Source organism: Arvicanthis niloticus, chromosome 8 (assembly GCF_011762505.2).
Source record: "Arvicanthis niloticus isolate mArvNil1 chromosome 8, mArvNil1.pat.X, whole genome shotgun sequence".
In the NCBI taxonomy this organism is placed as follows: Eukaryota; Metazoa; Chordata; class Mammalia; order Rodentia; family Muridae; genus Arvicanthis; species Arvicanthis niloticus.
This window is the reverse complement of record NC_047665.1, coordinates 57,374,659-57,388,275: the sequence shown is the minus strand read 5'-3', so window position 1 is coordinate 57,388,275 and position 13,617 is coordinate 57,374,659. Positions and strand designations below refer to the sequence as shown.

Below are 13,617 nucleotides of genomic sequence, written 5' to 3'. Positions count from 1 at the left end.
CCCTAAATAGATAGTGCCACCATGCCCAGTAAGCACTGTAGTCTTTACCCGATAAATACATTCTTAAGTCTTCCTCTCACTTTTATGCTGAACTTGAGCAGAAACTAAATGTCCCCATGCCTTCTCTCTAATATCTGACCGTTTTCAAAGCAAACTACTCCACTTTTACATTTACTGGAAAAACAATAAAATAAAATAATAAACTTATGAAGTTCACTGAAATGCCACACACAGCAAGTACTCCAACATGACTTACAAGAGAGACTACTATTTCATACTGTATAGGGAGTCTCTGAGAATACTGTAGGTCCTAATATTTCTTCAAAGGATGAAGGAAAACAATTTCCTTTAAATAAAACAGGCCTTTTTGCAGGCACCCCTACATATGTGGTATACACACACACAGGGAAAATAAACATACAATTTACAAACAATATTAGAAAAAGAAAGATATCCTGGTAAGATAATTTGTGAAGATTCATATAAATGGTAGCCTGAGATTTACATTCCTCATTTTCTCTTAAAAGCAAACACAACTGAGTTGAGTAGGCTTCCAGCTGTCAGTCGGACACCCTTTCCCTAAGTCAGCAGACATCTTTGTCTTACTGGCATTGGACAAAGCACAGACCATTTCAATCTCTATTCTCTGTCCCAGTGACAGATGACGTGCTCTGAGGTCTACAATGCAGCCATGTGTGTGAAGTGTGGTGGCTAACACACTCACTACATACTCTCTTATTTTTCAGAGAGCCAGGACCTCAGATAGTCTGCAGTAATACTGCCATATATTAACCTTTATAAAAGAGAAGGTGGGGGTGGAGAGCGTGGAATTCTATATGCCAAGCAAAGATAAATGCATTTACCTATAGGAAGAAGGCAATAAAACTTGATAGCAAAGAGTTCCTGGTACAGACTGTTAACACCTGGAGGCCTGGCAGAGTCCTAATATATCTGGACAGCACGGAGAAGGTAGGTCTCACCAATTCCTAATGTTCATACTTACATCTTGTCTTGGCCAGCGCCAACTCGCAGAGTCAACCTGGGGATAACTGGACTTGGGGCTGGGATGACAGGCTCCACTTTTATCTGTGGAAATTAGTACATTAGTTAGAAAAAAAAATTCTCCTGAAAATATTCCTTCTGTTCTACTTCCCCACCCCACAAACCTAACAAAGCCATTTGAAATGCTGGATAAAAAGACATGGCTAGTGTGTGTTCTGTGTGTAGATATGAGTGTGAGAGAGCAGAGGCAGAAATGGGTGTCTTTCTGAATCATTCTCCACCCTTTCTGAAGATGCTCTCTCACTGAAGCAGATCTTGTCAGTCTGAGGGGTAGGAGTATCCAATGAGATTCAGGGTTCCAAGTGTCTCTGTCTTGCCTCCCTGCAAGCTGTAGGTGCAGGCTACTGGTTTTTTACTGGGTTCTGGGCATCTAACCTCAGGTCCTTATGGTTGGAGCACATCAACTGAGCCTTCTCCCAAACCCATTCCATGTTTTTCAATAACTTTAGGCTAATTGACATACGACAGTCTATGAACTTTATTTAGATCATATTAATTGGCAGTTGTTTCTGGCTTATTGGTTTGTGTTCATTTTTTTTGCTTTTATTGTATTGTTTTACAAAGAAACACATTCACAAACACAGAGTGATATAGCATCTGAAAAGTATTTACATAAGTACCAGATTTTTATTTATATTTAAAGGCTTATTTTATTTTTTTATTTTATGTGTATGTCTTGCCTTCATGTATGTTTGTGTGCCATATGTGTGCCTGGTGCCTGTGGAGGTCAGAAGGGGGCATCGGATTTGTTGGTACTGCATTTACAGGTTATTGTGAGGTACCATGTGGGTTTTGAGAACTAAACCTGGGTCCTCTGGAAGAGCAGCCAGTGCTCCTAACCACTGAGCATTCTCTAGACCCCATAACTGCCAGACTGAACATGCCCCAAACGCTGCCATGAGATCTTCCTATACAACAGCATTCACATATAGACCTTGGTGAATGCAAAACTCCCTGTGAATGTTTCATCATATCTGAGAGCTAAGTACCAAGTATAATTATAGCATAAGTAGCTCCATTTTGGGTTCACTATAAGAAAAACTGAAGTTTGTGTGTGTGTATGCCACACTTTCTCATTATAGAAAGGATTTATGATGAAGGTAAGAAAGAAAATATGCAAATTGAGTATGATATTACATGGTCTCTTGACAGTTAAGATCTTATGGTATAATAAATGTTTTCAATAAACAACTAGACCAAATTTATGTAGTCCCAGATTCTTATCTTTCTCAGTGGTGACTGGTCAGGAAGTTCTTGGTAGGATAATTCTTTGTCATGTGGGACTGTTCCAAGCACTGACAGATGTTTAACTTGTCCTGGAATACTGCAAGCCTGTATGTCATTGTTAACCCTGACATCCATCTACAAATACTGACTTACATATCTGTATCCCAAGAATGAAACAGTGATGAAAGCATGTGGGGGGCTGGAGGGGAAATGGATATATAAAATACTGCTTGGTGCATTATATCATGCAAGTATTTATATATGGATCTATATCTATACACATATATTCCCTCTATCTGCAGTTCATTTACAAACCTATCATAACATAAGTCTGTCTGACTATTCTCTTAAACACCGCAAGGCAAGCAGGGCACTCTCAATAAACATCTGTTGAATTAATGCTTATCTGAACATAGATCATAGATCCAACTTCTATCACTCACTCACTACATTCCTCTTCCCGAATCAACCTAAAACCAGCCTCCTGAGCACTCAATGAAAGTAAGGGACATCTAGAAAACTTGTGACTTTATGGAAGCCGTTAATACTATTAGTTTATTTGGATGTCCACTTGACTCAAATACCACTGAAGCTATGCATTTTGTTTATTGTTCTCTCAATGTCTATCACAGTGACATGTAAGTGCTTAAGAAACATTTGAATATGAAGCAAAGATTTCAAGCCATCATTTCTTTCAAGATCCTCCCATGATTTCTTTTTTGTTTTTGTTTAGCAAAAAGATATAAATATTGAGGCCGGAGGTAGGTGAATTCTTTTCTATCCTAGGGGTATATAAAACTTCTCAGGCCCTAAGTATGAAGTCTATCTCTTCTAGACTAAGAACCTTCTCCCCTCTATACCACAATTTACAGAACATCAAGCCTCCTGACTCTATAAATTACTCTCATTAAACTTGTTTTTTAAAGTAGATTTATTTAATTTTTATGTATGTGAGTACGCTCTCATTGTCTTCAGACACACCACAAGAGGTCATCAGATCCCATTACAGATGGTTGTGAGCCACCATGTGGTTGGTGGAAACTGAACTCAGGACCTCTGGAAGAGTAGTTAGTGTTCTTAAGTGCTAAGTCATCTTTTTCAGCCTTTCATTAAACTTTTAAACATGCTAAGTTCTTATCGTTAAAAAATTATCTTCTCTTTGTCCTCTGGCTAACAATCTTTTGTTATTCTCTTTATTGTCTGTTTCTTCATTTTTTATTCTTTCTGTTAGAGACAGGGTCTCACTATAGTCCGTGGCTGGTCAGAACTCAACATGGACACCATATTGGCTTCAAACTTACAGAGATCTGTTCTCCTCTGCCTCCCAAGTGCTGGAATAAAAGACCTGCACTGCCTCACTTGGCAGAGCTTATATTTTAAAAACAAAGCTGTTCCACTCTGCCATAAATAAAGATTCTGCCTTATTAACTGTTATATTCTGCACTGTTTGGCCTGTTTCTTTTCTTTGTGATAACTGTAACCTAAGACTTGTCCAGTATTTTAAGGAATCACCTGAACACCATCCAACTGATCTTCATAATTCCACAGTGCAGGTGTGGAGGGCAGACTCTCCAATATAACAACTACTCAGAAACAATCCAAGATTTGCTCAGGGTAACAAAATTACTAAATAAATCATGCAGATCCAAGCTTCCTGACACAAAATCCAAATACAGTTCCTTGGCACCTGGACACTCTTTGGGTCTCGGTGTATGCACATCCTGAATGGAGCTGCTCACTCTCTTCACCAAGGTACTTCACAGAACTCATAAGCACTTGTATCAGTCCTGGGGCTAGCTCTAAGGCATTGTTCTTTATGGAAGGCTAGTGAATTTATGTGAATCTGAGATTAACTTTGGTTTTATCTTTATTCAGCTGAACAGCTGGATTTTTATCACGAATGATCTGATTGATGACATGAACCAAAACATGGGCTACTCATGACTTACTCCAAAGTTAAATGAAGCTGAGTGCAGTGGCCTTTGATCTCAGCACTCAAGAGATGGGAAGGTATATCTCTGTGGGTTCAAAGCCAGCATGGTCTACACAGAAAGTTTTTGGAAGGCTAAGGATACAGAGAAAAACCCTGTCTCAAAAGCAAACATATAATCAAAAACAGTTAAATGGTATGTACAAAACAGGCAAACAAAACGGAAATATATAGTCAGTCTCAGAATGGTATGACTGTATCTTGAAGGCCAACTGACATGGTTTTGCTACCTCAGCCCAAAGCTCACCTGTAATCATGATACTCAACACTGCCTACACAGATACCACTGGTAGTAAAAGAAGAACTATTAACTACACTGTGAAGCAGATATGAACCAGGACTATCTCACGCAGCTAGGACAAATGCAAACTACCCATAAAGCAGTCAAATACTTTAATTTCAGTCGAAAAGTGAAGTCATGTTTATCTTGAAAAACAGTCCGGAAGTACAGAGAAAGAGGAGTAAGAGCATTTGGCTCAAGGGAAAGAGATTAATAAGATGCTAATACTATAAAGAAAGTAAATTTTCTAAGTAAGTTCTCCTGAATTTGTATGTTAACTCTATCTGAATGCTTATCAAAATAAAATAAAAACAGAGATCCTAACTACAAATTAAAAACCATTTCTCTCCTGAACTTTCCTGAAAACAACAAACCGAATGATACCAGCAACTGGTTACTTAAACAATATGAGGGACTTCATCTTTTAATGGCACGGAGCCACATCTGGGGGCCAAAAGGAGCGTCTAAGGGTTAAAATAAAAGAACAGCACTTTGGAGTAATGTTGTGAATTGGGGCGAGCAGAAGAGCATTTACAGTGGATTACTAAGCTTCCCAATTCACCAAAGAGGTAAAGTCCAGCAATATAAGACTCCTTTGTAGCTAACTAAAAATACATTGTCAGTGGATTTGTCCAGTTTTATGTATAAGCAATACCCCTTTCACCTGAGCTAACACTAGTAGTCATATAAGCCCCTTATTGCCATGTGCTGCATTTTTTTTTGCTAATCTTCAAGGATTTAGCTTCTTTGCCACATACCTCAGGGCACCAACTGATAAAGCCCTAACTCTCCATTTTTCCAGGACACCAGCAGTGCGGCCTTGCAAAAAATGAAAATCGCTCAAGAGATTTAAAGGGGAAATTTATTTTCAAAATCCTGACTTGAAGCAAAGAGGTGGATTTTTAAAAAGCTTATCTCTAAAGAATCAGTTTAAATTTAAATTCTATCTTGGAACCCTTTCATGCGTTCCAGCTTTAAAGTTTATCTTTTGACAGGGACTTTCTACAAAGGTAATGGGCAGCTTTGTCAATTTAATCTGTCCAAGTTTATTTATTTATTTTTTAATGTTAAACTCCTTTCATTTAAAAAAAAAATAAAAAGAAGCAAAGAGCCTCTACCATCTATGTGCACTGACTTGGGTAAGCCAGGCTAGCAGGAACTAGTCTCGTTGTCCACCCCTGCAACATTCCCGACAGAAAGCCACACGGGAGCACTTAGCACTCAGGATGCTCATGGTGGCTGGTAACCCCTGTGTTGTCCTTTTTGGCAATTAAGCTCTTTACATGAGTTCCTTTTTGAAGCAGGCTAACAAAATCCCCATCAGCTATCTGAAACATTCAGAAGACCGAATGCAGAGGCCTGGATGGATGAGTGGAGTGAATGTGTCCAGTGTGGACAGCAAGCTCTCATCCAAGTCCATTCATAGGAAGCTGGGGTGCAGCCTTTAGTAGCTGTATACAGATTCAAACACATTCACCTAAATGCTTACATTCCTGGCCATGCCGAGAAACGGGGGTGGGGTGGGGGCGCCTTTCCCCCACTTTACTGCTTTTGTTTACTGCAAACCCTTCATGTCACTGTTATGTATGACAAGCAATGAGGAAAGACTAGAAATAAGACCATGTTGTTTTAAATAGAAATGAAGGGAGGGAAGGAGAAAGGGAGGAAAGAAGGAAGAAAGGAAGGGAGAGAGGGACGGAGGGATGGAGGGAGGGAGGGAGGGACGGAGGGAGGGAGGGAGGGAGGGAGGAAGGAAGGAAGGAAGGAAGGAAGGAAGGAAGGAAGGAAGGAAGAAAACATGCTGTTGTTGAAGAGAGAAAAAAGACTGATTTGTGTTGTATCACAGCATCTAATTGAGCCAATGGTGATTTGCGGGCAGATACTAAAGGGCTTGAGGACAAATGAATGAGTCATTAAAATGTTTTACAGTTCTGATTACTAAAGTCCCCAGGCTCTGAGGTCATCACTTTCCGGTTTTTAAATATATGAAGTTAAACAGGAGCTCATAGGTTTTTTCCCAGGACTGACACTTCACCATCCCTTCTGGCCACCTCACCCCTGATCAGCCTTTCTTACTGTCCTGTTCAGTAGCATCCTGCGTCTTGGACATGCCACAGTGGAGAGAGACTATCGTGAGCAGGCTGCTTGGGTAATAAGCACACAGGATGTGGTTGGATGGGCCTGACCAAGTCAGTCTCCCCTCACTGGGGCCGCATGTCACTCAGACCTCTCAGTGTACAACTTTCTGAATTGCGGGTCAGCAATATCAAAGCCAGAGAGCAGTTTGGAGGATTAACTCATGGAGTAGCCTGTCACACAAATATACTCTCAAGTGACAGTGCTAGTATCGCTCCTATCTAAGTTAGCCCATTCATAAATAGCCAGTGTCAGCTCAAATACGACAATTTATTAGTCAGGTCAAAGTTTGGGTATTCTTTTTAAAGTCTGTAAGTTTTCCAGCATAAAAAATTTTTGAATTATCCATGGGTGATCAACATTGCTAGTTATTTGTAAGAACATTCTAAACTGTTAGTCATCTACACACTGTAAACAACAAAAACCAGTGTTGGCTCAGCATTTTCTATGGGGGGTGGGTAGCTTTTAGCTTTCATGGTGAGCATTAAAGGTATGAAACAAACATTGTTTTCATTGTTTGCTTGTTTTATGACAAGGTCTCATGTATCTCAGTCTGGCTTCAAACAGACTATGGAAGCAAGGATGACCTGGAGCCTCTAATTCTCCTGCCTCTGCCTACTGATTGTTAAGACTAAAGGCAAGGGCTGCAGTGCCTAATTGATGTGGTGCTGTAGAGTACAGCCAGAGCTTTGACTCCTAGGCAAGTGCTCTAACAACTGAGCTACAGCCCTGCCTCCCAAGCTGTTTTTAAACAGAAGTAAATGAACAGGGTGATGCTGTCTCTTCCAAAAATGAATGTGAGGCAGAGACAGAGGGAAGGAAGCAAAGGTTCCAAAAGGTACAAGAGGATCACAAAAACTAGGCAGTGGCAGGGTTGGGATACCTCCCAAAAACCACCAAAGCCCAGCTTTTAAAAACTGTTGTGGGCCTAGGTTGTGTCTATTCATCTACAGATGGTAATGCCATCCTTTTGGAGTGACACTCTGCCATTAAGACCTTTCTCAGGTAAGAATACATGGAAATACAAGAATATATACTCCTCAGTCTGATGGTGATGGTTCTGGCTTATCTTCTATTTAAGATTATAGGTAGAGTTATAGGCATAGTTCATGGCAGAAAGCTCACTAAGTACACAAGGGGACTGGATCCAAACCCCAGCACCATGAACATGCATATGCATGCACACATGAAGATCATAAACACACCTATCTAGTTTCACCATCATAAATAACAAGGTGTTTTCTTTTTTGCCAACATTTTTTCTATGAAGCACTTAAAGAGAAACTTTAAGGTTATACCAGCCTTTAATCTCTACTCCTTGTCAATGCTTTCCGGTGACACCACCTCTTCCTTTTCTGTTGTTACAAAGGACTAAGATATAACTATATGTTTCTACATTTTTATAGTGTAGGTCAAATAATAATAGAATAATATTTCTATTCCTGTACCATTTTCATTAGTCAGGTAACAGTTACTACACATATGCCAGACATATTCCTATACACATCTTGTATAACAATCTTATTTTATTTTCACATAAGCAATTTCACAATTAGAACTCAAGTCTAATTCTACAATTCTGTTTCTTATTTGTGAGTCTTGTAAAGTACATGATTTTGATAAATTTTTATATTTTGTCATTTCTCTGATCTCTAACCTATCAAAAATAACACAAGGCTTGAACTGGTCTATCAGGTAACAGTCTGTCTAGCTACTGGCAAGTAAGTTTCTACCTGAGGGGTTTTTCTTTTCCAGAGTCAGATAGATCCTGAGCAAAGGCATAGGCATGGCCTGTCTGATGTACAGCTTCATCAGATGGGGCTTCATTAAGATTCATAATGGCTACTCAATAACACCTGACTTCCCAAAGCCAAGGTTATGGCAGATACAATGGCACCATGTTTGACTGGCTAGGAGCCAGCTTCTGTTACTCCACGCACATGACACAGTAATGACTAATTACTGTTAGACAATGTTTCTATGAAAATATTCCCAGATTTGAAGACTATCTGTGCAATAAGGGACTTGGCTCTTGTGAATATGTGACCCTCAACTGGGATAAGCCAGTCTCCTAGGCTGTCTCTTGTTCTCCGGTGTTGATAATATCTGCTGGATCTGTATCATAGGTATGTCAGGAGGGGGAAAATGTGTGGAAGTGCTTCAAAACCTGACAAGTACCATATTAAGATAACATATTAATAAAATGATAACACGACTGTAAAGACAGAAATAAGATGTGCTGGAGAAATGGTTCAGGAGTTAAGAGCACTCATACTGACTACACTTCCAGAGGACCTGAGTTCAGTTCCCAGCTTATACCACCTGTAACTCTAGCTCCAGGGAATCTAATATCCTCTTCTGGACACATGCAGACACATTAATAAAAATAAAATAAATCTTTTAAAATGAGAGAAATTATAGAGTTGGTGTCCTGTTAGTAAGTTAATGGTGTTTCATTAATTTGCCAGTGTCCAATTACTGACATTATTTTCATTCCATTTCTTTACTCATGGAAACTGTAAGGGATCTAAACAAATTAATAGAGTTAGGCAGAAAAAAAAAATGTGGCTGTTGCCAGTCAAGTTAGCTTTTCCAGGTAAGTCTGAAGCTAAAAACATTGTAACATTATTGGTACTCTATTTGCTGTTAGGTAGAACAGCATTCATTATGTAGAAAGAAACTTCTGGTGTTATTTTGTGGCCAAGTGCACACAGAGAAGATCCAGTATGAGTAGAAGGCTCTGAAGCTCCATAGATGGTCCTGAGTGTCAAGTGAATGTCTGCAGCCATCTCAAGAACAAGAGTAAGAGCTGCTGGAAGAGAGGTCACAACCTGTGTCCACAGGACAAAGCTCCTGACTCTGATGAAATTGCAGGGCTGACTAATATCCCTGTTGTTTACATGTACTCTGCAAGTCTGCTTTCCTGACATGACAGGCAAAATCTCTGTATGGAGTTACTTTCTGACTACTGGATGAATCATCAGATCAGCCCAGGAGTTCCGATCTTAACATGAGAAATAGCAGGAATAAGAGAAGCTGTTCAAGCCCTACATGCAGCCTCTGCCCTAAGTAAATGGCAGAGTGGATTTCCAAAAGGAGACAAAGGCCATCGGCCTCGGTGGCTTCCTGTCTTCTTCCAGAAAGAACATGGGCTTACAGATCGTAGAAAAATAGATGCTTTCAGGCACCCAAAAATCAGTACAAGGCGTTATGCAGTAGTAGACTTGATATTGAACAAAAATACTATTCACTTTAGTATTACTGTGTGTGTGTATGAGTGTGTGTGTGTGTTTTAACTGTGAGAGATCAGCTTAGTGAACACTGAGTTTACAGCTTTTGATTAGAATCCTCTGAAACTATGCATTTTTAGTATCTAGTGTGTATGGGGCTTAGTTACAGAACTAAATTTAATCTTTGTAACCACATTACAAATAAATGTCACCTAACTGCCCCTCGATTTACATTCAAAACACAGATATAACTCCTGGCTTCGTTTACCTGCATTTTGCACTAGGACTTGTTCAGACAGTGCCGAAAATGATACCCAGCTTACTTTTTCATGCTTGTGTTTCTCCTTTTCTTTCTCTTTCTTCTCTCTCTCCCTTTTCTCCTTCTCCCTCTCCCTCTCTTTCTTCTCCTTTTCCTTCTCTTTCTCTTTCTTCTTCTTCTTCTCCTTTTTGTCCTTTTTCCTTTCTTTCTCCTTGGGCTTCTCTTTTTCCTCAAACAGTTTTTCTGGGAGCATTGGTGAAAAGGCTGGCAGCATGGCCGGGACCCTCACTGCTGAAGGACTGAACAAAGGTAGCGCCATTTCTTTTGGGGGCAACACCAGCTGCGTTGGAGGGGCCTTTATCTTGTCTTCTCTGCTTTTTTCTTTAAGCCTTTCCCTTTCTCGCTTATCTTTCTCTCGCTTGCCTCTTTCTCGATCTTTCTTCTTGTCCTTATGCTTCTCTTTCTCTCTCCTCATGATCCCATCTTTCAATCGCACTTTCGCATCGATGTCTTCAAATTCTTTGATTTTAAACTTATAGGGATCGGAATCTTCATCTTTCATCAGCTCCTTCCATGGGTACTTAACTTCCTTCCCAGCCTCCTTCTCCTTCTCCCTCTCTCTCATTTTATCCTTCTCTTTGCTTCTTTCTTTGTTTCTCTCTCTCTCCCTCTCTCTGTCCCGCTGCTTTTCTTTCTTTTTCAACTTAGTCTTCAGTTCTTTTTTCAACTTCTTCTTTACATCCACAGATGAAGGCAGCTTGGTTTTCTCCTCATGCCCCTTGTGCAGAGGCTCGGGAGTGGGAGGAGAAATGGAGGGAGAAGAGATATATGGGAAGGTGGGAGGCATGTTGGAAGGGGTTCCCAGCTTTGCCTTCCGTACCACCTCATCAATAGAGGCATCCATTGTCCATGAGTTATCCGAACTTGAGGTTCCGCCAGAGAGAGGCAGAGGAGTAGCCAGGGATTTGGTGAAGTTATTAGAGGAAGTAGAAGCTTTTGGAGTGGTGCACTCTGACCCTGAAATCCTCTTAGGACTTGTAAAAGTGTCTCCCTCCGATTCTGATCCGGAAGAGAACTCGAAAGGGTCTGGCTCCCGCTCTGCACAGGCGCGTGCGATCACAGCATCGATGGAGTCATCGATGGTTTTGTCTGTTACTATACCCTTCTTCAGCTGCATTTCAATGTTCAGCTTCCCAACTTCTGGGGGAGTCTGTGTTGGTTTCACCGGGATGGTCTCTTTAACAGTTTTTTCAAGCAGCATAGCTGAAGGGGTCCTATTTGGTGTTTCAGGTCTGACAGGGGGTTGGGGAACATGAGTTACAATCTTGGGGCTCTTAGGACTCTTGGGGCTCTTAGAACGTCCGGGTGATTTCTTTTCTTTGGGGATGGTTTTTGGTGACCGAATAGGACTTCCAAGCCTTGCTGGTGATAGGGTAGCCTTGGGTGATTTAGTTTTCTGACCTGGAGAGCTAGCTTTAGTCTTTGTTTTCGGTGTAAATGATTTTGTTTCTAATGGCTTTGCAATTGGTAGTTGTGACTTTGCAAATGGAGCCAGCATGGGGGGGTCTGGTGATGGAGGGGCCATATCAGTACTGTCCTGGACATGCACAGGAGAAAGCATTGGTGGGATCTTCTGTGGATTTATTGAGCTGAGAGGTTCTCGTGCTTCTAACAATACAACATCTAGGGAGTCCCCTTTAGTGCTCAGGAGTCGTGGGCGCTTCATGGTGGGCATTTCTTCCACTTCAGGACTGTCCAGTGGCCTCTTACCCAAGAAGTTCTCATCATTGATAACTTCCTCCTCCTCCATTTCATCATCTTCTTCCAAGGGTACCTGCATGGCTTCTGCTGAGGTGCCCCCATCAGTGGGCACCTGCTCCTCTTCCTCCTCTGCAAAGGGAGAAAAGGGCATCATTAGAATGGACAGGACAAACAACCCAGTCTTCAAACATCACTTCTTGGAAGGAAGAAATGGAGTCTATAGAACACAAAGCAATGAGTTCTCCCAGGTCTTCCCAGCCTAGGTCATCATCCTTCTAAAAGTGGCAACACGGAGGACCAGCGCCCTAACGTTACTTCCTAATCTGAGAGAATACTGACTTCCTAGTCCGTGCTCTTCTCATTCCGTCACAATATTCACACAGCCCTCAAAAACATAGCAGTGCTCATAACTGCTAATCTCAGAAATGAAAGACACTTTTAACAGACCTTTTGTGTGCACGCATGTGTGCATGCGTTTATGTTTATGTTTAGGTGTATGGAAGCCAGAGGCTGACATAAGACGTCTGTCCATTGCTTTCCACCTTACTTTCTGAGATAGGGTCTCTCACTGAAACTGGATCTTACCCATTCAGGGAGACCTGGATTATAGTGGACTACATACAGGTCCAGATGCTTTTGTGGGAAGTATTTTACTTGACTAAGACATCTTCCCAGCCTCATGAAAAAGACTTGTGCAAAATATTTTAATCTCTGTACACAACTCAGATTATAGGTATATCCCCTTGGAACAGCAGCATAGTACAGTGCGACAAATTTGGCTCAGACATCTGAAACTGTGTTTAGTTAGTGTAAGGCCCTATAGAGTGATGGGCCTTAGGCAATCTCAACATCCTTGAGCAAGCTCCTTTCAAAAGGAGATGATGTACTTGTCCTGCCTACTTGACTTAGCTCTTCTAAGATCAGAGTATGTCTTTCTGTTCTGTACATAGTAACTAAGCATAGAATGCATGATGACAATGGCTAAAAGCCTTGTACCATAAATTCCTGACCTAAAGTAGTGCATGTGTGTGTGGCACACAGAAAGGTAACTGGTACCACAGACAAATGCTCCAGGAGTTCACAGCAGAAGGGGACGAATCGCTGTCAATGGAGAAGACTTCAGGAATAATGCAGTGATTAGAATATTGCCAGGAGTGCCAAGGTCCAGGATGAACAGTTAGGTGGCAAAAAGGAGAACTTGAGACACAGGAAGTGTGTAAGAACCACAGAATAATTTTTCTAGAATGTGACAAAGAATGAAAGCTGAGTAAGGTAATATCCACATCACAAGGCTTCTGTATTCTGCTAGTTTAGACTGAAGTATGCCCAAGAATCTCCCAATACAAACACATGGTGAACAGAATGGATATCCCAGACACCAAAAGGAGGGGACAAATGAGGCATGCCTAACATGATGTAGGCAAGAGTGAAGAAGAGACTAGACTAGAAGCTGGTAGTAGACAGGAAGCAGGAGAGGTAAATGATGTTCTTTATGCAGTGAACAGATAGCTACATGCTCAGGTGTAAGTTGCAGGATTCAAACTCAAGCCCAAGGCCCTAAGGTCCATAACGATCAGGGTCATCATTAACAGGAAGGTGAATGAAAGTGATGATGACTTTAGCTCGATCCCTGACACAAAGCTTGAGCAGCTCAAAAATACTAAAGTTCCAA

At 41.0% G+C, this 13,617-nt stretch overlaps 1 protein-coding gene across 3 annotated transcripts in view; it reads right to left on the bottom strand.

The window, feature by feature from the left end:
* The window catches only part of Taf3 (TATA-box binding protein associated factor 3), a 140,614-nt gene that overhangs the window by 24,139 nt on the left and 102,858 nt on the right, over positions 1-13,617 (bottom strand). For 2 of the 3 annotated variants that reach the window (XR_013112269.1, XM_034510698.2), the window contains exons 3-4: positions 10,249-12,074; positions 1,004-1,086 (exon numbers count right to left, since the gene is read on the bottom strand). Coding sequence is in view for 2 of the 3 variants with exons in the window: in XM_034510698.2 (XP_034366589.1) it covers positions 1,004-1,086; positions 10,249-12,074 (1,909 nt within the window). In the remaining variant the exon portion in view is untranslated. Of the gene's footprint in view, positions 1-1,003; positions 1,087-10,193; positions 12,075-13,617 lie in introns of all 3 variants that reach the window. The other variant, XM_076939430.1, reaches the window with a different exon arrangement.